General features: G+C 38.2%; 3 protein-coding genes and 1 pseudogene across 3 annotated transcripts; 2 read left to right on the top strand and 2 right to left on the bottom strand.

Moving 5' to 3' along the window:
- Nucleotides 1-528: 528 nt before the first annotated feature.
- LOC147287525 (protein TIFY 11B-like) lies at nucleotides 529-1,426 on the bottom strand. Its single transcript, XM_086240296.1, has one exon. It carries the CDS (start codon nucleotides 1,311-1,313, stop codon nucleotides 714-716), a length of 600 nt encoding a protein of 199 aa, XP_086096422.1. The 5' UTR covers nucleotides 1,314-1,426; the 3' UTR covers nucleotides 529-713.
- Nucleotides 1,427-9,865: 8,439 nt separating this feature from the next.
- On the top strand, nucleotides 9,866-12,863 carry LOC147287524 (pollen receptor-like kinase 3). Its single transcript, XM_086241896.1, has 2 exons — nucleotides 9,866-11,944; nucleotides 12,080-12,863. The coding sequence occupies exons 1-2, from the start codon at nucleotides 10,531-10,533 to the stop codon at nucleotides 12,808-12,810; spliced, it is 2,145 nt and encodes a 714-aa protein (XP_086098022.1). The 5' UTR covers nucleotides 9,866-10,530; the 3' UTR covers nucleotides 12,811-12,863.
- Nucleotides 12,864-15,613: 2,750 nt separating this feature from the next.
- LOC147287523 (exocyst complex component EXO70A1 pseudogene) lies at nucleotides 15,614-17,978 on the top strand (annotated as a pseudogene).
- Nucleotides 17,979-20,444: 2,466 nt separating this feature from the next.
- LOC147287522 (Lung seven transmembrane receptor family protein) lies at nucleotides 20,445-23,638 on the bottom strand. Its single transcript, XM_086240399.1, has 5 exons — nucleotides 23,289-23,638; nucleotides 22,057-22,975; nucleotides 21,456-21,551; nucleotides 21,161-21,297; nucleotides 20,445-20,969 (listed from the first exon to the last, which is right to left on the bottom strand). Exons 1-5 carry the CDS (start codon nucleotides 23,498-23,500, stop codon nucleotides 20,792-20,794), a joined length of 1,542 nt encoding a protein of 513 aa, XP_086096525.1. The 5' UTR covers nucleotides 23,501-23,638; the 3' UTR covers nucleotides 20,445-20,791.
- Between the last annotated feature and the right edge of the window lie 239 nt (nucleotides 23,639-23,877).

Here is a 23,877-nt window from a genome sequence, read left to right as displayed (position 1 = left end):
CTAAAATAAACATACAAATACACAATCATCAAATTTTCTAAAAAAATAAACATACAATCATCAAGTTTAAAAGACAAATAAAAATCAAAACTCAAACTGTGCACATTAACAAGACACATCACGCATGATTATTGGTTTCATTGGTAATTGTCACTTTCTAATTCTTTTTCGTATTTCAACCATTCAAAAACAATCAATGAAATTGACAATCAAAATATGTCTTCTCATTTTGAAGAAATAGAGCAACAAAAAGTTTTTTTAATCCCTAATCTGTTGTACTCATTGGAATACGTCATTTTTTTCCATTGTTTGTGGAGGCTTGTAGCTCTAGTAATTAATTAAGAGTGTTTATTCCTTATTATTGAGGGTTCGTGTACTCGTGTTTGAATCACTCGTCTAGTCGTCTGCAACCTTACACATTTACACACAATTTTTTGAATTATTTTTAATTTTAGTAAATGTAAATTATGGAGAAAGTAACCCATCTCATCCACAAAGAAAATTCCATTACACATTTACACACAAATCGTAAAATAAAATTCATAAATGGATCCCATCAAATTGATGAAAGAAATAGTTACAAAATTAAATTTCAAGGAAGTATATAGTGAAATTGGTCTACAACAAGTACAGAATTGGAACCATAATTAAGCAGCCATTAGGCCTACATATGAATCTAAATCTAATTGGACAATAGTGCGCGAATCAAATGATTATAGGCTGAGTTCAAGCTGCTTTGAACATTGATCACCCTCTACTTGAACGCTTGGATTTTTTTGTCCCTCAGGCTTGGGATGAGAAAATGATGATGCTCTTTGATGGTTCACTTGGTATGGAGCCATTGCTGCTGCCCTTTCTTTCCTTTTCTGAAAGAACTTTTGAAGTGAAGCTTTATGCATTAGACAATTACCTGAACTAATGGCTTTATGGGTTTTGAGGTTTTCCTCAGAATTAGCCACAGAAGAAATCTTGGAGCCAAAACCCATGATTTCTCTTGCCCTGTCTGCCTGAATCTCATTGAAAACCACCACCTTCCCACCATAAAAAATGGTCATCTGGGCAGCAGATCCAGGCTCTGGCAGTGTACTTTCTGCTAATTTCCAAGCAAACTGTGGAAGCAAATCAATACTGGGCTTTCTTGGGGCACAAGTCTCAGTTGATTTGGTCTCCTTCTCCATGTTTGTCAACAAGTTCAAGGTTGTTGCAGGCACTGCTGGCTTTGCAATGAGTCCAAAGCTCATGTCTCTCTTCTCCTTCTTCAGGTACTGGCTCAAGAGGCTGCAAGTCTGAGAAAAATTGGTCTTTTCTGCCATTGTCAAAGTGATGGATAGATGGTGAAAATTGTGAGAAAATGAAAACCCAGATTTTCTTGCTGATGCTTGAGAGGCCTTGGAATTGAAAGCTGTTAATGGGTAAGAGCAAAGGAGGAGGGGGAGGAATATATGGGGGGAGTCAAGCAAGGTTTGCTATCGGCCATGAGCTTTCTTGATGTCATTATCTTTGAATATAATAATCAAAATAATTAATTAATCGATTATTCTTATTATTAGTTTTTGCCTTGTCTGAAGCACGTTTTTTTTTTGCATTAAAAAAATATGATTCAGAAATTTCAAACACGTGTAGTCAAAGTGTGAAACAGGGAGAGACCTTCTTCGTGAATGCTCTCTTCCTTTGGACTCAATTACGCAACTGCTCTCTACAGTTTGAAGCGGGAACTGAGCTTCGTGAGGGCAGTTCTGTCATTTACCACTGACGGAGTTAAACTTAACCGTGTTAGGTAGAGAAGTGGGGTGTTTCCGTGCCGACAAGGACCAACTGGTTCGCGGGGCCCACACGTGACAATTGAAAAAAGCAGCACTCCAGCGGGCGGTTCTTCTTTTATTTCCCGTGTCTTCTAGATTCGCGGAACTTTTTGGGTTCATGGGTTAAAGACTTAAGAGCTTCAGCACGTGATACACAATTCTCTATTCATCGTGGGCAGTTTCGTCATTTTGGCATAGTGGCCGTAGTGGCTGCCACGTGTCTCAATATCAGGGTATTCGGCGGGTGGTCGCACCCGGTTTGGTAGGGGATGGCAAGTGCCTCGACGCTGCACGTTTGGTGGCAATTTTTTTATAGATTTTCATGGGAGCAGTCGTGCCGTACTATATTTCTATTCATACACTTGCATATGTTATTATTTTAAATAAAATAAGGATGTTAGTATCTTATTAATACTATGTGCAACTGTGCAAGTATTCTATTGATATACTTCCATATGGTTTCTACTAATACTATGTGCGATTTCTATCGTTAGTATTTTATTTAAGCTCATTTAAGTAAGGATATTCATATTTTAAAAAAAGTAAGAATATCTTTTCTGATGTACATGAGTTTTGAACTCATGATCTACTTTGATAAAAAAAGATTGGGTGTCATCCACTAGTCAAATAATTATTGGCTTGTATTTAACTTTATGTATAAATATTTGTTTTATTGGCTTTCATTTTTTGTTTTTTCCATCTTCATTACATACCTTTCTTTTAATGTTTGTGGTGTTAAAATCTTGTTAACAATCTAGCTTTTTGTGTGTGGTTTTTTTTACAGTGTGGCTTTGGATGCTAACCAATGTAAATTTTGAAATTAACTTGGTAGTGAAAAGATGTAGGAAAATTCACTAAAATTATGATGAATCGAATTTCTTGTGGTTAAAGGGATGGTTAATTTTTTTAAATAATGAATATATATATTAATACTATATCATTTTTGCTTCAATAAATCTGCTTTGACGAAAAAAATATATATTAATAATATAATGTAATAATTTGTTACAACTAAGCAAGCTCCTCCAACTAAGGAATAAGGTAAGTATTGTTCGCCATATGAAGTGTAAAATGATTCTATAATTTGATGAGTTCTTACCTTTGGATAGGTGTTCAATTTTTCTCTTTTATTTTTAATAAAACTAACAGCCAATCCAAACTTAGATTATATTTGATTGAAAATTCTTCAAACCAACCAACATTATTCTTTGTATCTTTTTTTTCCTTTGATCAAACCATTGACTAATTAGAAGTTGCATGATCCTTAATCTAACATTATCCAGGCATACATAATAAAGAAATTCTCGATGTGGATTATTACTCACCCACTGTTTTCATTTATATCATGCATACTAGTCATTCTAAGGTGTGAGATCGGACGCGTGTTATTCACAAGTTTAAGGCATTGACAATGGCACATAATGACATAATGTAAAATTTTATAAAGAAATATGTGGATATTTAAAAGATATACATTGGGAAAATTTTCAATTATATTTAAGAAATTATCATAAAAATTGAACGAGTTATTTATACTGGCTCGTTTGGCACTGCTTTTAAAATTGTCAAAAGCGCTTTCAAATTAGTAAAAGCACTTTTGATAGCGTTTGGCAAAAATAATTAGAAGTGCTTTTGAGTTATAAAAGCACTTCTAAGGGGTTTTTTGAGAAGCACCTGACAGGTGCTTTCTCAAGAAGCACTTTCAAGTGCTTTTGCATAAATAATTTAGAAGTTTTATAAAAACTTATATGTGCTTCTTAACATAAGCGCTTCTGATAAAAGCGCTACTAAATAAAAGTGCTTCTAAGAAGCAGTGCCAAACGGGCCCTTACATTCCTTTAGATTTATCATATTTTCACATATATCCAAGAAATGAAATTTCGCCGAAATTTTTCGTTTTTGGAGAGCCCCGAAATTTTATAACATATCTATTAATTTTCGATAATTTTTTGGCGAAATTTTTGAAATTTCGCTTAAATTTCGGCCGAAATTTCGAAGCTGCCACACGTATATTTTTGTAAACTTTCGGCGAAATTTCGAACCCATCCATTTTTAACATTTCTCAACCCTCCCCAGTGATTTATCTACACTTCCCAGCCCCCCTCGGCGACTTTTCTGCATTTCTTAGCCCTCCTTCGGCGACTTCTCTGCATTTCCTAGCCCCCCCGGCCGGCTTCCTCCCGTGACCCCAGAACAGAGATCGACAGCGAAAGAGAGTGAAGTGACGGAGATGCAAGAGAGAGAGAACTGAGAAACAAAGATGAGGAAGAGAGAGGGAAGGAGGGAGAGAGAGAGAGAGAGAGAGAGAGAGAGAGAGAGAGAGAGAGAGGAGCCGCGGCACAATTGAGAAAGGCGTGAAAAAGATATGTGTATCACTCTATGACTAGGGCTAAGTGGTTAACTGGTAGTACAGGAATAAATAAATAATATAGAATATTAATGCTTTAAATCAAATCTTGGTGGAGGATGATTCAGGCGAACCTATCCATCTGGTTAGAGTTGAGTGGTTAAGTGGTTAACAAATATAATATAATATACTCAAAAAGCTTATTCAAAGGCTTTAGCTGTAAGCCTTTAAGCGGGTGGGTATTACTTTTGTTTTTTGGGCATCAACATATTGGGTATTAGTATTACAAATTGGTGGAACTAATAGCCTAATAGGTTTTATAATTTTTTAGAGTTCTAGAGTTTTAGGAATATTGAGTATAAAAATTTAATAATAAAAAATATATATAAACTAAACAACTATATAAAGATAATTATATAATTTTTGTACCCAAAAAAACATAATTACATAATTTATGGGTATTAACTAGTTTAATTAAAAAATTTGTACTAAAAGTCTAAAACTATATACATTACATATTTAAATATGTTTTTTTGTCAGACATTAGGGTATTAAAAATGTAATAAAACCTAATTAAAAGTTTAAAACAATATAACCTATAATATGATTTTTTTTTTAGAAAAACTATAATATGGGTTTAGTAATTTTATATAAGTTTATAAACTAAATATCACTATGGAGTATTTAAGTTTATAATTTTATATAAGTTTGTAAGTATATAAGTTTAATATAATTTAGGGTTTAGGGAGTGGTTTATTGTTGATGGTTTATGGTTTTGGAGGTAGGGTTGAGTAAATTTAATAATATACGATATAGAGTATATAGAGAGTATAGCCTTATAGGGTATATAGAGGGTATAGCCTTACATGGTATAGGGTATATGGAGGGTTATAGCCTTACATGATATATGGTATATAGAGGGTATATAGTTTATGGTTTAGGGTATGAGGTGTTATTTATATAATTATTAATTAGTGACCTATTTTTCTAATAATATTTGCATCCAGCGCGCATTATATTCACCTTATATCACATAAAACCTACTATATAATTTGGTTTCTTCAATATTTTTTATCTATGTAGTAGATAGTATATTAAATAAACATATGGTCAAGTTTCATTCAAAATTTATGTATTTTGATAGTAATTTCCGTCGTTTTTGTCTAAATTTATCAAAATCGAAATTTCCGCGAAAATTTGCTCAAAATCGAAATTACACTCCTTGCATATATCCATGAATTTTCAAAGCGATTGCATATAACCCCTTTTAAAAGAAAATAATAAATAAACTAATATTTATTAATACAAATAAATATTAGTTTATTTATTATTTCATCTTTTAATTCAAATAAGATCATCTACTAATATTTTGAGTTTTGATTTTGTATTTATGTCCAAAATGACATCATTTTGGGATTTAAAAAATTTAGTCTAAATTCCACTTTTTGTGCTCATTACATGCTATTTATGTTGAGTAAAATAGTGCGAAAAGGTGCATTTCATGATCATTACCATTATATTTAAGTTTTAGATGACGACAATAAAGCTAAACTTCTCTCAAAGTCTAAAATACTCATTCTCCTCGTGCTATTTTTGTCAAACAAATTGATGAAAAGTATTAATTAATTGTAGCTATTATGAAATTATAGGGGCAAAATTAGTATTATTGAAACTATATGAACTTTAGTGAAACTTGACCTCAAAACAGAAGAACCACAAACATATACATTGACCTAATTTATGATAGAGATATATTAAATAGAAGTTTGTAGTTTTAAATATTTTTATACGATGAATTCATAGTATTTTTAAGTGGGTTATGATATCATGCCACTCAATAATGTCATGTAACACGACAATTACACGCAAGTTTTTCGCAGCCTATATATGCACCTCATTATTTTTAAAGTTTAACTTTTGCGTTGACCAATCTTTAATGTTTGTTTACCTAGACGTTTGCTTACAAAGCAGCAGCCATATTCAAAACGTGGGATCTAATATTCATAGTATTGTTTATTGGAGATGGGGTCACCATTGACCATATATATATATATATGTTAAAGAAAGTAAAGAAAATGCATGCAATTAAGTTTTCTTGTTTGGGGGTACGTTTGTAGATTGTAGTGGTAGGGCAGGGCCACGAGTATCTTTCAATACAGGTCATTTATATAAAGAGAGAAGCACATGATAAATGTTTTACTTGTAGATGTAGACTTCTTGTGGTATTAATATATATTTGAGGTATGACTACATTTGTAGTGTCGTAGCCAGCAGGCCCTAGTTGGCGACTTGTTGGTGGTGCTTGTAAGAAATTTATATACATATAGCATATGGTCTGCAATTTGCTAAGTTGGTAATGAAAGATTCAAAGTCTTGGCACCAAGAAATTGAATAGTTCCTCCCATCACATCAGACAATTCAGAAAACGCCAGGTGACAAGACAAAGCACCAATGGTACGTGTTTCATTTTTTTTGGTCTGATGGTGTTTCATTTTAGGGTGCTTAATATAAGTGTTGGAGAAAAAGAAGGAAAAATGAATATGTATGGCATATCCGCATATGAATATAACTTTAATTTTTTTTTTATATATTAAAATATGAATTTGTAAATTATTAAATCTGTTGATACATATTACATAATCTAAATCATAGAAAAATTCTGTGTACAAACTATAGAGCGGTACAAGAGCACTTTCTTTTTTCCAAAAACCCATTGCCTTATAAGAAAAGCAGTTTAAAATTAAGTGAAAGTATTTGTTGAACACTTGAACTAGATAAGTATTTTTAGTGTTTCCCATATGTTTATCTACAAATTAAAGTGGAGTTAATTACACTTACACCTCTTGAGGTTTAACGCCTTTTCACATATATCTCTGAGATTTCAAAAATTACACATACACTCCATGAGGTTTTAAAACTATTACATATAATCCCCTATAATGAGACGAAAAATGATGAGAAATTATGCAAAAAGACATGCTAAGGGATTAAATGACCTAATAAGATTACTTAAGGTGTAAGGTCCAACCTCAATACAAATATTTTCTTTTTTGTTTATTTATTTTTTTCTCTTGTAGGGGATTATATGCAATAGTTTTGAAACCTCAGGGGTGTATGTGTAATTTTTGAAACTCCAAAGGGTGTATGTGAAAAGGCGATAAACCTCAGGGGGTGTAAGTGTAATTAACTCAATTAAAGTGCTATGGACAATCCCTTTAATACTTTATTTTTCTCAAAGTGTTTTATATGTTTTGAACAAAGTGCAATTAACAAACGTTACAAACCATTAACCATTTTTAGATCTTCATGAATTCTTTAATACGAGATAAGTTTTTTGGAATTATTGTGGGATATAAAATACTAATCGATCGATGACAACCGTAGATTTGTTAGTAAACTTAGTATATAGCTATTGATCGATCAGTATCTAACATTCTACATTGACTCAGCCAAATTCATTTCACATTATAGAAAACCTTTTTAAGAATTTTTTTACTGAATTTAAGGTATAAGAAAAAGTCATATCTTTGCTTCACGCCTTAACCTTCTTTTATTTATAATTTATTTAATTATTAGAAAATTACATTTAAATTAATAAAATATTTCAATATTACATAATGATGAATGTAAATTTTCTTTTCTCATAAAGGTTAATGAGTTTTGAAATTTTATCTCACTTTAGTCACTAAACTCAATCTACTTGTTAATATCATGTATTTTGATACATTGAAAAATACTAAGCTGCCTATTCATTCTTTTTCATTACTTATGAATGTAAAATTAGGACATTACCCTTAATTTGGTTTAAAGTATATAAATAAGATTTAGAGTTTAGAATTAGGATGTTATTGAGACGGCCTACTTAGACCAAAAAAAAAAATGGCCTACCATAAATTCCATGATATTTTAGCAGACATAAGAGGAAAATGATCACTTCTTTTGTGGGTCCAACTCCAAGGGGAAAGGATAATTCCTCTGGGCGGGCTATTCAGACCACCCAAAACCACTGAGTTGACCACCCCCTTAATTTTTTGCCCATTTTGGCCCTGCATAAAAAAAAAAACTCAGTTTTCCAATTTTGGCCGACCACCCCTCCCCGCTGCCGGCGCAACCCCACCCCCTCTCCACCGCCGGCGAGACCCTACCCCTCCATTTCGCCGGTCGACCCCACCCCTCCCTATCGCTGGTGCAACCCACCCACCCCAATCTCCCCTCTCTCTCTCTCTCTTCCCTCTGCCTCCCTCCCTCACCGGACCACCATGGGTGGCCGGCGCAATCCCACCCCTCCCAGCCGCCGGCGCGACCCCACCCCTCCCATCACCGATCGACCCTACCCCTCCCCATCGCCGGCGCGACCCACCCACCCCCGATCTCCCTTCTCTCTCTCTCTTCCCTCTCTCTGTCTCCCTCCCTCACCAAACCACCATGGGTGGTCGGTGCGACCCCATAGACTTCCAGATCGGGGGTCGCGCCGGCCACCCATGGTGGTTCGGTGAGGGAGGGAGGCAGAGAGAGGGAAAAGAGAAAGAGAAGGGAAATCGGGGTGGGTGGGTCGCGCCGGCGATGGGGAGGGGTGGGGTCGACCGGCGAAAGGGAGGGGTGGGGTCGCGCCGGCGGTGGGGTTGTGCCGGCGGCGAGGAGGGGTGGCCGGCCAAAATTGGAGAAATGAGTTTTTTTTTTTTAATGCAGGGGCAAAATGGGCAAAAAATTGTGAGGGTGATCAACTTAGTGGTTTTGGGTGGTCTGAATAGCCCCTCCAATTCCTTTATAGGCTATCAAGTTGTGCAGATCTTGACGGGCTTAGAATACATCGAGATCAACTACTAGGCATGTACATTGAGATCAGCTATTGGGCAAGTACACAATACAAATCTAGGCTTCATAGCAAGTGAAATCCAACCCAAATGCATCATCTTCTCTTTGCTGGTCCAGCCCAAATTTTGTCACCACCTTCTGAAAGATTGATTGCCTTGTTGGGTCATCGGAGTGGGCTAGCCTTTTTGGGCTAAAAGTTCATTTTTACTTTTTGTGTGTGTTTTTTCATAAGAAAGGGGACTTGAACTAGCATTATCGAGAAAGATATTATTAAACCAATTACTAATTTGTTGTCAAAATTACTTAATTGTAAATGAATGCACATAATATAGTTATATAGTTCTTACGCATGAAAAGCATCTCCACCCGTTATTGTGGAGTTAACTCTAATTTTTTACTGCCAGGCTCAGCATGATTTTAATAAGATGTTAAAAGCCCAATTACATTTGAAGCTATGTCGCCAAATGACAAATTTGACGTTACCCATGAATGACCAATAAATTCAATAATTATCTTTTTTTGAATTCTTTACTAGTGGGTCGCACATCAAAATACAACTTCTAGTATTTCTTTTTGTTGGACTGTTTTACCCTTTTTTGTTTTTTTAACGTTACTTTTTAAATTTAAATTGACATCTCTAGTCTTGGAGATGTTATTAAGTGCACAAAATATATATTTTATATGTCTATCTCTTTCATTATGTGACCAGATACGTGAATTTTATATGTCTATCTCTCTTATTATCCAAATATATATAATGTACTCTACTAAATCTCCAGTAATGTAATTAGTTATTAGTTGATATAAAGTGAAATTCATATCCTGAATAAAAATATGAGGTATAGTTGGAGTCATTTAGTTAAAATTTTTCTTTAAATATATATAATCGTTACATAAAAATTTTACTCTCTTAATTTTCTGTAGTGTTTGTTCTAAATTCCATGAAATGTCTTAGCTTCTCAATAAAAGGAGAAACTAATTTGGATGTGTATTTGTATTTGGTTCAAGCTGTGATCGGAGGGAATCAAGATTGTGGGTTGGCTGTGACGGTGAGTGTTGACTTTGGTTAACTAAACACTCGTGTTGACTTTGATGTGGACCCTACAGTGGATTACAACCCATTTGCAAGATGTGAAGACCAAAAATGTGCCTGGCAAATCCAACGGTTAAAATTCATAACTGGATCCAACTCTTAACTCCTCCCAAGTAAATAACCTGTATTTTGATCTGACAATTATACCCCTATGATCAAATGTATTTACAGCGCAATTGCAACTGGAATCTCAGGTTAGAAAGGCCCCAAAACGGTAAATGCAAACAAACGGTTACAACGGTTTTTTGAAATCTGACTTGTTCAAAGAGAGAGGAGGTTCCAAAAAAATCTGTGTTTTGTAGGCGCATCTCTCCATTCTGAGGCTCTTTAGGCCTCTCTGATTCTGAGGCTCTCTTCCTCCCAACTCTCAACCCCACCAAAAAAAAAAAAAAACATACCCCCAAATTTTGACACACACACACACGCACCATGCAGAAGAGAACGCAAAAAGCAGTAGCTTCCTGCTAGAGTTAATGGCTGCAAGTGGGCTTCTCCACCGATTCTTGCCCATCAACATCATCATTTTCTTACTCCTCCTCCTACCTACGTTAACGTATTCGGTAACCGAATCCGAAGCCCTTCTGAAGCTCAAAGAATCGTTTACGAACACCGAGGATGTTCTTGATTCTTGGGCGCCCGACACCTCCCCCTGCGCTGCAAATGCGCAGTGGCAAGGGATTGTGTGCTACAATGGCATTGTCACGGGTCTTCGTCTTGGGGGATTGGGTTTAGGGGGTACAATCGACGCGGAAGCCTTGTCCGAAATCAAGGGTCTTCGGACTATGAGCTTGGTGAACAATAATTTTTCGGGTCCCATCCCGGAATTCAACATTTTAGAGACCATGAAGGGCATTTACTTGTCCAGGAACCAGTTTTCCGGGGAGATTCCGTCGGATTTTTTCTCCAAGATGGAGTCGTTGAAGAAAGTCTGGATGAACGAAAATCAATTCACCGGAAAGATTCCGGTTTCATTTGGCAGAATCCCCAATCTCCTCGAATTGCATCTAGAAGGCAATCAATTTAGCGGAACCATTCCGGAAATTCACCAACCGTCTTTGGTGTCACTCAACTTGTCCAACAACAAATTGGAGGGGGAAGTTCCGGAGAGCATGTCGAAATTCGACGCCTCCTCGTTCTCCGGAAATGCTGGCCTTTGTGGGGGAAAGTTTGGTCAGTGTGCCACGGCGGAGCCGCCGCCAGCTCCGCCGACAAGTACTAACATCAATGACGTGGCAAAAGGCAATGAAGAAAATGGGAAAAGTAATGGGGGAAGCACTAAAATTGTTGTTGCCGTGTGTGTAGCATCCGCGGTGGTTCTTCTTGCCTTTCTCCTTCTGTTTGTCCACCGGCGGCGAAAAGCAGAGCAATTCGACCAGCTTGGAAAGGAGAACACGGAGGACGTCCAGGAGGACGCGGTTGAGCTGAATGTGTCGGAGATAAAACCGAGGGAAGTAGTAGTGGAACGTCCACGAACATCAACATCAAGCAAAAAGGGAGGGAGCGGCTCCAGCCGAAAGGGGTCCAATAGAGGAGGTGGCGGAGGAGGCGGCGGCGCTGGCGGCGGTATGGCGGAGCTGGTGTTGCTGAATGAGGAGAAGGGTTCGTTTGGGCTGCCGGATTTGATGAAGGCTGCGGCAGAGGTGCTTGGGAATGGGGGCTTGGGCTCGTCTTACAAGGCGGTCTTGGCGAATGGGTTGGCGGTGGTGGTGAAGAGGATGAGGGAAATGAATGCAATGGGGAAAGATGGATTTGACGCGCAGATGCAGCGTTTTGGAAGGCTCCACCATTGGAATATCTTGACGCCGCTGGCTTACCACTATCGGAAAGAGGAGAAGCTCATGATCTATGAGTACATTCCCAACAGCAGCTTGCTTTACATATTACATGGTATGCTTTTATATTAAATGTGTGATCCATAGAGGTGGATCTTGCAAATTGTTGTTTTTTGTACAAAAATATGTTGCATTGCAAATTTGCAATTGCATATATCTCATGCCAATCGATCATGATATATAATTGTAGGCGATCGTGGACCGACTCATGCTGAATTGGATTGGCCTGCACGCCTAAAGATCATTCAAGGCACAGCCAAAGGGATGGGTTACATTCATGCTGAATATGCAGCCTATGACTTGCCCCATGGCAACCTCAAATCAAGCAACATACTTGTTGGCCCTGACTACGAGCCCTTGCTTTTAGACTTTGCATTTGCGCCTTTGATCAACCCTACAAGTGTAGCACAAGCACTGTTCGCATACAAAGCCCCAGAAGCTACAGAACATGGCAAAATATCACCGAAATGCGACGTCTACTGCCTAGGCATCGTCATCCTCGAAACCCTCACCGGGAAATTCCCGTCTCAGTATCTCAGCAACGGCAAAGGCGGGATTGATGTGATACAATGGGTAAGATCAGCGATACCCGAAAACAGAGAAGCAGAGCTATTAGACCCCGAAATCTCAAGCGAGAAGAGCTCCATTGGGGAAATGGAGAAGCTCCTTCACATTGGGGCCGCCTGCACTGAGACTGACCCCAATCAAAGGTTAGGCATGATGGAGGCCATCAACAGAATAGAGCAGATACAACCCGTGGGGGCCGGCGGGGGCGAACCCAATAGGACAATGCAAGTGCTGCCATCGCTCAGAGACGGGTACGCAGACTCTGTGGCCCCACACACAAGTCATGCCCCGACTCTGCGCGATGGCATTGGGGATCCCTTTGAGACCAGACTCGAATCCTTTTCTATATCGTAACCAGTGCATTACACAATTTAGGCACTTAATGGCACATGGTGTGAACTCAAAGGAAATATGGAGCTTAATTCATTCAAGGAAGTGACCTTGTAGATCAGTGTGGCCTCTACAATGATGTTTCTGGCTGGTCAGGGCATTATTGTAACAAGTTTTCTTGGCAACAAAGGCAGAAGGAGAGACAGATCGAATCAAGATACAGTAATGCATGTATACAATATAAATATAACTTTAACACATGATCATCAACTTCTGTTTTGAGCTTCTTTTTTTTTTTAATCTTCTTTTTAGAATTACAGTGTACATGTTACTTAATCTTCTAGTGATCCATATATAACTTGAAACAATAGATTAATTGCTTGAAGATAGACCATGATTTTTAAGCCTGCATGCATGCGTTTGTTCAGAGAAAAGTTATAAAAAAAAAAAAACACCATTCAGCAATCGCTTGAAACTGTGTTTTTATAAGAAGGGATAAGGATGGCCAACAACAAAATCCAGATTTAAAGAGTTCCAATGTCAAAGGTTTGTACTATCTATTTTTATTTTTTCTCAATTTACAGGCCATACAGCTTGGAAACAACAAAAATAAAAGAAACGTGGTACAGACTACAGCTGGAGATTTGGAAACTATAATTAATAATTATTTGTACTCTAATTAACATTTACCAATGCTAACACATTGAACCAAGATCAAAATTTGCCCCTCTGCATTTATTATAATCCGAGGTTTATTAACAAATAGCAAAGTCATAGTTAATCGAAAATAATAAAAAAGAAACATCACCAGACAGTTGTAAGATCAAAATTGAGCCATTCTATGACACAAGTATTAATTTTTCAAGACCATACATAAGGGCCTAATAGCATTCCTTGAAGCCCAATACTATGTTTGGGCTCAATTTGAAAGAGGGGCGAATCTTGATAATGCTAATTAGCTGAAATGATGTATCCAAATGAAGTAGAAACAGACAGAAACGTCCCACTATTGTAACAAAAACTGGCCTTTTTAATACATGCCTCTCCTTACACCATGAGTAACAGATCAACACTCTTTACAGACTTTACAGTAGTACGTCCTATGAGTACAAATAGAGCATAGACACAGCCTGCAACATTCGTGCAACTCTCAAATTGATACATATTTAATTTTTCTTTTTCTCCCATCTAAATTGTTCTTAGCAAATAATAAAATTATAGTATTATATGTATATATATATGCTGTAGCCATACCATACTAGGCTCCTACAAATACTCAAAAAAATAATATTTTATTTCTATAATTAAGACAAGACTGCACACAATATGCTTATTTGATCCTGTTACAGCTTAAAATACTGTGTTATGGCCCCTTCAATGCTAATTCACTGCTTTTAAGATTAATATGATAATGCATGATTATTGTTGTTGTTATTCTTAATGCAATTTGTAATTTGTATGCGTACGTGCAAGCATGCATGCACGTGAATGTCGGCCTCTTTTGGCATTAGATTAGTTGACTTCATTAATTTCTTCATTTAATTCTTGATTAATGTAAGTTTTTTCTTGTATGTGGCCGAGGCAGCAAAACAGGAATAATATGCTAATTAATTAATTAATTATTAATTTGATCATTAGTATATTATTATTATAATTTTTAGACAGAAAACTAGGCCAGCCAGCCAGCACATATCATGCTCTTGTTTCACTGGAATGGCACATATTATGACAGTATCCATATGAATTATAAATCCAAAAACGTTCTAGAATAATAATTATATCAGTTTTTGTTCAAATTCAATATAATTAATGATATTCACCCAAAAATAAAAAGAATGAATGAATAGTCAAAATGACAATATTCACAATCGGCTATCTGGAGGGAATGGCCCGACTGATCCAATCATATATATGGGCTTTAATCTTTCTTAAAGCCTCTTCAGAAAGCCTAGGCTGATCTCTTTGAGAGGTCCACACAAAATTGAAGAAGAGTTGTGTCAAGTTAGTGTTAAATACAAATAAATGATTTTCATACAATAAAACCATTTAATTCTTCAATTGGAAGAAGATGACTAACTAGTATTCTGAGTCAACCCGGAAAAAAATACGATTGATACACAAATTGAATTAATATTAAGTAATTTAACTCGAATAATTGAACAAGTCGAATTAAATTTGATCAGTACTTAATACAAACACAAAGTAATACAATACAGACATAAGTCACCAACAAGAAATTGCCACCCTTGGTATCATCTTAGTGATGTAAGTGGGATTTTGGTGAAAACACCATGACTACTTGACTATGGTCCTTGGACTATGTTTTTTACTTTTACCTTATGGTTGTTACGTGAGAAAAGCCCAAATGAAATGAAATTGATGCATACATTAAGATTAAGCAAAGCATGTCCTCTAACTTGTATAAGCAGACGACTAGATAAGTCAGTCGGACACGCCGTCAAGATGTTGAAACTTTGAATGAAAGAGAGAAAGGTCAAAATTCAACCCCAATCAAGTCTAGAAGAAAACTCCGTACTTGGCTTGTGACTTGTCTTTCGTAGACATGATGTTTCAGTTTTTCGCCCCACCAGAAACATGGTAAAATTTCCGTACAGCGAGGACTCAAATTTTAACCACAAACAGCGCCAGATTTACCGCGGCAAATGACTGAAGAATCCCAAGAAAATAGAATAATATTTACTGCCGGAATATTCCACTTTGGACGCTCACACACACTCGCAGTCGCAGTCGCAGGAGTAGTAGTAGCACTTAACCCACTCCACTTATTAACAAAGTCAAAACTGTCAAAAAAAAAAATAAAAAAATCCATTTTCCAGTTTTCCACAATTGACAAAAAAAGAAAAAATTAGAAAAACCCGCACACAGCTGCCTTTGAAGACCGTCTGCTTCTCAAATTCTTGTTTCCCCCAAATTTCAATTCCTCATCATCTTCATCATCAACCACAGACATCGTTGTCCTCGTCGTCGTCGCTAAAAGCCAAAGAAGCAAAAAAGCGCAAGAAAGTCATGGAAGCTCCACACCCGCCATCGCCTCCGCAGCCGTGTTCGCCTCCGGAACTGGACGCCGCGGAGAGGATCATACTGCGGTGGGACTCCACGGCGTCCGAGGAGGCCCGGGAGCGAATGATATTCGAGGGCCACCGCGACGAGGTCGATCGCTACTTGCAGGCCGTCGATGAAATCCAACGCTCCATGTCCTCCGCCTCACTCAGCTCCGATGACGACAGCCAGGCCAAGCTCAACTCCGCCATCCAGATCGCCATGGCTCGCCTCGAGGACGAGTTCCGCAACATCCTGATCAACCACACCAACCCCATCGATGCTATCGACTCCCTCACCACCGCCGATCCGAGCTCGTCCACTCACTCCTCCTCCGCCGCCGTTGACGGCGACTCCAGCACCGAATTCGAAGACTACTCCGCCGAAGACGATTCGATTCCCAAGGACGAGGAGCTTCTTCAGCGAGGGGACTCCTCCAACACTTCGAGTTACAGGTCCGCGAGTAGCATCCGCGAGATCGATCTCATACCGTCCGATGCGGTGGTCGACCTCCGGAACATCGCGGAGCGCATGATTGCCGCCGGTTACTTGAGGGAGTGTATTCAGGTGTACGGGAGCGTACGGAAGGCGGCGGTGGACTCGAGCTTCAGGAGGCTGGGAATCGAGAAGCTGAGCATTGGCGATGTTCAGAGGCTGCAGTGGGAGCAACTGGAGACCAAGATCCGACGGTGGATACGCGCCGCCAAGGCCGGCATCAGGACCGTCTTCGCCAGCGAGAAGAAGCTCTGCGAGCAAATCTTCCAGGGCATCGGCACAGCCATTGACGACGCTTGCTTCATGGAGACCGTCAAGGGCCCGGCGATTCAGCTCTTTAACTTCGCCGAGGCGATCAGCATCAGCCGGAGGTCGCCGGAGAAGCTGTTCAAGATTCTTGATTTGCACGATGCTTTGCTTGACTTGAGTCCGGATATCGATGCTGTGTTCGAATCGAAATCGTCCGAGTCGATTCGGATTCAGGCGGCGGAGATCTTGTCCAGGCTGGCGGAGGCGGCCCGGGGGATTCTGTCGGAGTTCGAGAACGCCGTGCTTCGGGAACCGTCGCGGGTTCCGGTCCCGGGAGGTACCATTCATCCACTGACTCGGTATGTAATGAATTATATCAGTTTGATATCGGATTATAAGCAGACTTTGAATGAGCTTATTGTGTCCAAACCCTCCACGGGGTCGCGCTACTCCGGCGACCCCACCACCCCGGATATGGAGTTCGCGGAGCTGGAGGGGAAGACCCCGTTGGCTTTGCATTTGATTTGGATTATTGTGATTTTGCAATTTAATTTGGAGGGCAAGTCTAAGCACTACAAGGATGATTCCATAGCTCATTTGTTTATGATGAACAATGTTCATTACATTGTTCAGAAGGTCAAAGGGTCCCCGGAATTGAGGGAAATGATCGGGGATGATTATTTGAGGAAGATGACCGGGAAATTCCGCCAGGCAGCCACTAGTTACCAGAGGGCTACTTGGGTGAGGGTTTTGTATTGTTTGAGAGATGAAGGTTTACATGTGAGTGGGAGTTTTTCTTCTGGGGTTTCAAAGAGTGCTTTGAGAGAGAGGTTCAAGTCTTTCAATGCTATGTTTGAGGAGGTTCATAGGACTCAGGCTACTTGGTTGATACCGGATTCCCAGCTTAGGGAGGAGCTACGGATATCTATCTCGGAGAAGTTGATCCCTGCTTATAGGTCCTTTCTTGGGCGGTTCAGGAGCCATATAGAGAGTGGGAAGCATCCTGAAAATTACATCAAGTATTCGGTCGAGGATTTGGAGACTGCTGTATTGGATTTCTTTGAGGGGTACTCGGTATCCCAGCACTTGCGGAGGAGATCTCAGTGATGTGCTCGATTGAAGTAAGTTTTGCAAGTTTAGAAACTAGGATACATTCTTTAAATTTTTTGGTGAGTGTTCGGGGGATGTGGTGCTGGTCAATCTGGGCTTCATTGAGCTTCCCATTTCATTAAAATCATCTATAGTTCAATATTCTGTTGATTGGAGATCAGATTCCTTATGAAGATCTCTGTTGTAGCTGTACAGAGTGGCCAAGTCTCAAAGCCTGAATGCTTCTGCCCTGTAAGCATGCCATTTATTATTATTACCATGCTCTAGATTTTGTTTCATTTGTTTATATTGGAATTGTTGTGTGTGTGCTTTATTTGACTCTTGTTAATGTTAAGAACCAGTTTCTTATAATAGCTCCAGGTGACTTATATCCCATGTCATATTTTTTAGCCTTTGATAAGGCAAATTTGGAAATCTTAACTTTTGACAATAATAGCAATTTCCAACACACACTTAAGATGATTTCTATATCATATTAATGCTTTTCTGGCAGTGATGAGATGTATATGGAAAATGGAGTATAAATAGGCGCTGACATCTAAAAGGAAACCTTATGGAGAATTGCTTCTACTTTTATCAAGTAAAAACCATGCATGTAGAATCAATTTCAGTATAAGTTCATCTAAAGTTGTTCACATCTCGGTAACTACTATATTTTATATAGCTTTGTCTCTTCACCTGTCCCTCCCAAGTTACATTTTCCTAAAGCTGGACTGCCTGTGCATGGTTTGCCACTCAATATCGACAGATGAATGAGTTATTTTTATGTTATCCGAGTGCTGTTCTGATACTCCTAGGCAACAACCGCGCATATACATAAATTTCAACTAGATATTCATGTAAGGTTATTAACATCTCAGTAAATATGCATCTACAGTTACTTGGTCTATTCATCCGTCCTTCCGGGATGCACCGTTTGTAAGAAGTGTTAAGGTGCCTCTACCATCTCTCTTTTAGATTCCTGTGTTTAAATGAGTCAGTTTTTTATTACCTCAGTTTCTTTCACTTGTGTAATTATGAATTGTAAGTTGAATTTAAATTCAGGTTCACTCTTGATATCTTACTAGAGTGATATATGCATATTGAAAATCTATTAGTAAATGTAAAGAGTGTGGATGGGCTGATTTCATAATGGAAAGTCCTGCTATAAATTAAGAGAAGTCGGTGCTTGTATTTGATTCTGTCTAACATGTATTTGAATTCCTATTTCTTCAAACTCTCAAATCTAGCTTAACTAGGATGATATGGTGCTCAAAGAATTGAGCATCTTTTGGCCACAGAAGTGAGATTGATTGAGATGCGTGAAATACTTTTTGGCTCGTCGAAGTTCCTATAATTATAATGGTTCTGGGGAAGTTCCTCTTTCTAGGGTGTGAAATAGACATGGTGTGAGATTGTCAGCTTCAAGGAGGAAGTTGATTCTCACTTAGAGGTTGCTCAAGCCTTGAGCAGTTCAGCTGACTATATGGGCTTATAGTCCTTAATTTTTCTTGGTTGACCGTTTCCCAACCCTTGATGAGAAAATCTCAGCAAAGTCGGGTAAGTGCAAATTTTCCTGAATACTTCTTCAGGATCAGCCTCAACATATTTGGGTCTCTAGAGTAGCTAGTTCCCTCTTCTCGAATGCTTTTGCCATTCAAGCATGCAAATAAAAATAAAATTATTTGTAAGTCTCAAATAACAACTTGTGAGTTCTCCCAATAGAGGTGTGTGTTCGGGTCTCTATTAAAGAGACGATACATAAGATAGTCATTGGGGATACTATTCTCACTTTAAGACATGATACTAATTCATTGACATTCTCACTCTACATGGGACAATTTTACGTGACATTGCAAAATTTGTAGGACCAATGTCACCATTCACTAATTGGCAGAAAAATGGTGGTCGGACAATTTTTTTCTTTAACAGAACTAACGAACGATTCTCATTCTCTTTATAAAGGTAGTATGTTCCCAAAATGCTAGATGAGTCATCCCAATTCTTATGCGTATTTCTCTTTCTACTCTCTTTGATGACCAAGATTAAGGCATCGTAGGAAAATAGGTAGGGCATCCTGGTCCTTATCCCTCCTAATTTTGTTTGACAGTGTACTATTTTATTTTATTTTATTTTTGTTGGAGTTTGACAGTGTATTAGTCTTAAAAACTTTGAATTTCATCAAATGATGTGACATTTTTAGTGAAGCTATTAGAATGATTTTAAAGACATTTTTAAAACTATTTGTAATGGGAATGATATATCGTTTTGTATTATAGTTAACGGATTGAAGTTAATTAGTACTGTAAATCAGCAATATACCATTTAGAGGCCCTTCTATTGAGGGATTTCTTAAGTAGTTTTATTTAAGGAATCTATCATTAGGTTCATTATATATTATATTTCAATGATATAAATTGTCTATTTTGTAAGTCTTTATTCAAAAATTATTTATGCAAAAACTTAGACAAATCGACAATCAAAATATTTTCAATAAATATTTAAAAGTGGTGACTATGTAATCAACGGTAAAATGATTTTTGATGTATCTAATTTTTTTTAAGGACAATCCTTCGATGAAAACCAAAAAGATAAACGATTACGATAGTACAATGTAGAATACACCCCACAAAATGAGCTTATTTTAAAAAACCTCTCAATGAAAAATGCCTAACCATTTAAATACACCCCCTAAATATTTACGGGTAAATGCACATATGCGGAATTTATCTTTTAAAATTAGTGCATTGGAATGTTGTTCGGAGTTTAGCCAATAGAACAACAGGGTAAAATTTTATTCGAAGTAATTAGTGGCCAAATCAGTACTGAGATAATATGGGAACCACCAATGAAATTTTTATCACAAAAGAATACTTTTTCCGCATCTTTTAGAACTTGCAAGTGGAAAATGCAATAACCAAATAAACAACTAGGCAAAAGCAACATTGAATTTTTTTTTTTTTTAAAAAGAGTTAAAAATAGAAAGCTAACTAATGTTATAATCTCAACATATAATTTTATCTGCCATCATCCCTGGTCGTCTATACGTTCTCCCCGTGTAGTGCTGGATATTGTTGCAATGCCAACAAATATTCCAGCGGGGTTCTACTTTTTACTCTGTCTTGTCTTCTTCATCGTCACCATTTGATAATAATCCATTGTTGCCTTGCACTGCTCTACCTTCTGGTGCACTAAGGACATCCTTCGAATGAATTGGCGCTGGTTTTATAAGTGTTAAAGTCACATCATCCTTGTCAAACTCTTCGCTTGCATCTCCGGAGTAAGCATATCTATTGGAAACAGAAGAAAAATAGGGTGGTAGGTAATAAAAGGCATGGAAAGAGATTAAAATTCATATACCGAAAGAAAGATGTCAGTTTTCAAAAGAATAATGGGAAAATTGTCCATGTAACATTTGAGCGATGATCGAACTGTAAGTTCGAGGAAGAAAGAAGAAAATTATGGAAGCCAGGGTTATTACCTTGTTGAGTTCTGGGATGGTGCCCAAAGAACACAGATGACACATAGGAGGGAGAAAGATAAAACTTGCCAGAAGGCAGGGATGATCCATGCATTCTGCCACTGCTCATTGTAAACATCATTTGATTTGAAATAGAGCTGCAAGCACAGAGTTGAGAAATATCAAATATGTAATAGCTATATTATTCAAATTGAAAACCGAGGGAGCAACACGAGAATGTATTCGACAGATGCAAATCATTTTGCATAATTAAAAATATCTTAAGCAAGTGCAAGCATGTAAACTCCTACATTACCTCATAGCATATCCAGCCCACGGATACAACAACAGTTACTGCGAGAGCGTTCGTAAACTTCCTGTAAACATCTAGTTTAACCATCATTCTCCTAGCCTGTCATATCACAGAAGCAAGCAGAAGTTATAAGCTAGATATTTGTATATTAAAGCACTTGACAGAAAGTGGTGGCATTACAACATGCAGCATACATTAAACACAAGTATACCAATCCAATACCCTAGCATAAGCCACAAACATCAAATTCACAGGCATCAATTATTGTGTCCTGATGGTGACAACTAGATCAAATGACAATCAAGTGGATAAAGTTGGCATATACCATATAAAGAGATGAATGGTAAAAAGTGCATAAAAAAAGAGTATGATTTTCTTCGTTTGTTCTCATATTTCCTCAAGATTCAAGCACCTTGGTTTTTCATTTTGGTGCAATAAAAAACACAAATTGAGCAGATTGTATCTTATTTCCCATTACTCTAATGGTACTTGTAAGTATTGTTACACCAAGAAAATAACTATTTTAAGACGCATGAAGCTAATAATGCAAAACTAGTAACTGAAAAATAAATCACTAGATATCCTTGAATTGCAAACCAAGTACCTGAAGCTTATTTAAAGTTGCGGAGAGGGAAGTAAAAATCCAAAGAATGAAGAAAGCATCCAATATTGCCACAGGAAGAACCAAGAACAGTCTTGCCTTTCCGGAAAGATCACTTACTGCACCAACATTTTCTACCATCTCAAGAACCTCAGATGCCAGGAAGAACGTTAGTCCAAGCAAAATCACCTTTGATGTAAGCCCACCCAGGGAAGGCCTCACAACACCAAATCCCATGGAGACCATCAAAAGTATCAAACGTGCCACCGTACGTTTAACCGTCCCAAAGGTAACTGCCCACGCAGTTATCCCAGTTGGCCTGACTCCAGTCTCGTTGAATTCAGCATACTCAAAATACCATAGAGCCATCTCAAACATACCGAGCGTTATTACCAGAGTGATGCAGTTCTGCAATGGAAAAACTTCTCTCCAGAATCTTGCATACTGTGAGAACCAAAAGATCCCAAGTATGACAAAAGCAAGGGACATAAACCCATAGAAATTCAGAAAAGGTGCCATTCTACCAGGCAAATATCCAGTAGGATTTTTCCATATAGTTTTCCCCTCAACAACCAAATCTGTAAGCTTCAGATCACAATGAATGAAATACAAATTATACATCCCAGTCTTAGTAATCTGTATGGATTTGGATGGCAATGTTGCAACTTCCTCATCTACGTCAAATGAGACACCAAAAACCTGAGGCCAACCCGGATTCGTAATAGACAGGCGGTGAATGATGTCTCCTTGCGTACACACACCCAGTTTTGCAAGATCCCCCGTGCAACATACTGCTCTTTGACCACCATAGGCTGAACCCCCAATAGTCTCTCTATCCTCCACCTCAAAAACAATGGCATGGACAGGCCCTGAGCTCAAATTAGCAGATTCTTTACTTCTTCGAAATGTAACCTTTTCAAAGCTGGTTTCAAATAACAGTAGAAAATCAGATAATGGGACAAATCAGCCACAACACAGCCACTAAAACGAGAAATGGGACAAATCACATTCAATGTTCGTATTAAAAAGGTTAAGACTTTACTAAGCAGTAAGTAAGCTCATTGCTCTTGGTTTCTTTACAATTTACAATCCAGAATTCTGCATCCAATGAATCCAATATTCAAGTGCAGTCAAAAGTGGGCAGCAACAGATCTTAGCCAATTACAAGTTACAGCTACAAAATCACCAATATAAGCAGAGCAAAGCAAATGGGAAAAATAGTGTTCATGAATTACCGTATGAAAGAGTCGCCATTGGCAGAGATGGCGGCGGTGGGTTCGAGAGTAGCAGGGGCAGAAGAGTAAATTCCCTCGCTGCCGCCGTGGACAACAAAGGCGTTGCCTTTGGAGGCGAATCTGACTCCGGCGTACTCGTGGACCGAGGCTTCCGCGATGAAGGCGCAGAGCAGAAGAGCGAGAGCAAGAAGAGCTGAGGAAGAGTACCACATTTCAATTTGAAGCCCCAATTGGGAATTGCACCAAACCCGAATCCGAAATCCAAATCTAAGAGACAGAAAAGAAAGAGAGGAAGCTTCTTTTGGTGTCTGGAACCCGATCTGTGTGCAGCTGATTTTGTCTGAGGTCAATCTACTCTTACAACTTGGGACTTCTTGGGACTGTGTTTAGTGTTAATGGTGAGTAGGGAGAGGCGCTTGTGTGTAGTGTATGTAGGGAGTGGTTTCCGTGTGAGTGGGATTGAACCCGTTCATATTCTTGACTTTTTGTCAGTTTGTGTTTCGAGATTGGTAAATGGATGTGAATGTGTGAAGCCACGAGCGTCTGATTATTTCCTTTTATGTAAATATAATTTTTGTTGGACACTCTA

Source organism: Dryas octopetala, chromosome 4, assembly GCF_963921425.1.
Source record: "Dryas octopetala chromosome 4, drDryOcto1.1, whole genome shotgun sequence".
Taxonomy (NCBI): domain Eukaryota; kingdom Viridiplantae; phylum Streptophyta; class Magnoliopsida; order Rosales; family Rosaceae; genus Dryas; species Dryas octopetala.
The sequence above is the reverse complement of the archived record's forward strand: the minus strand, read 5'-3'. Positions and strand labels throughout refer to the sequence as shown.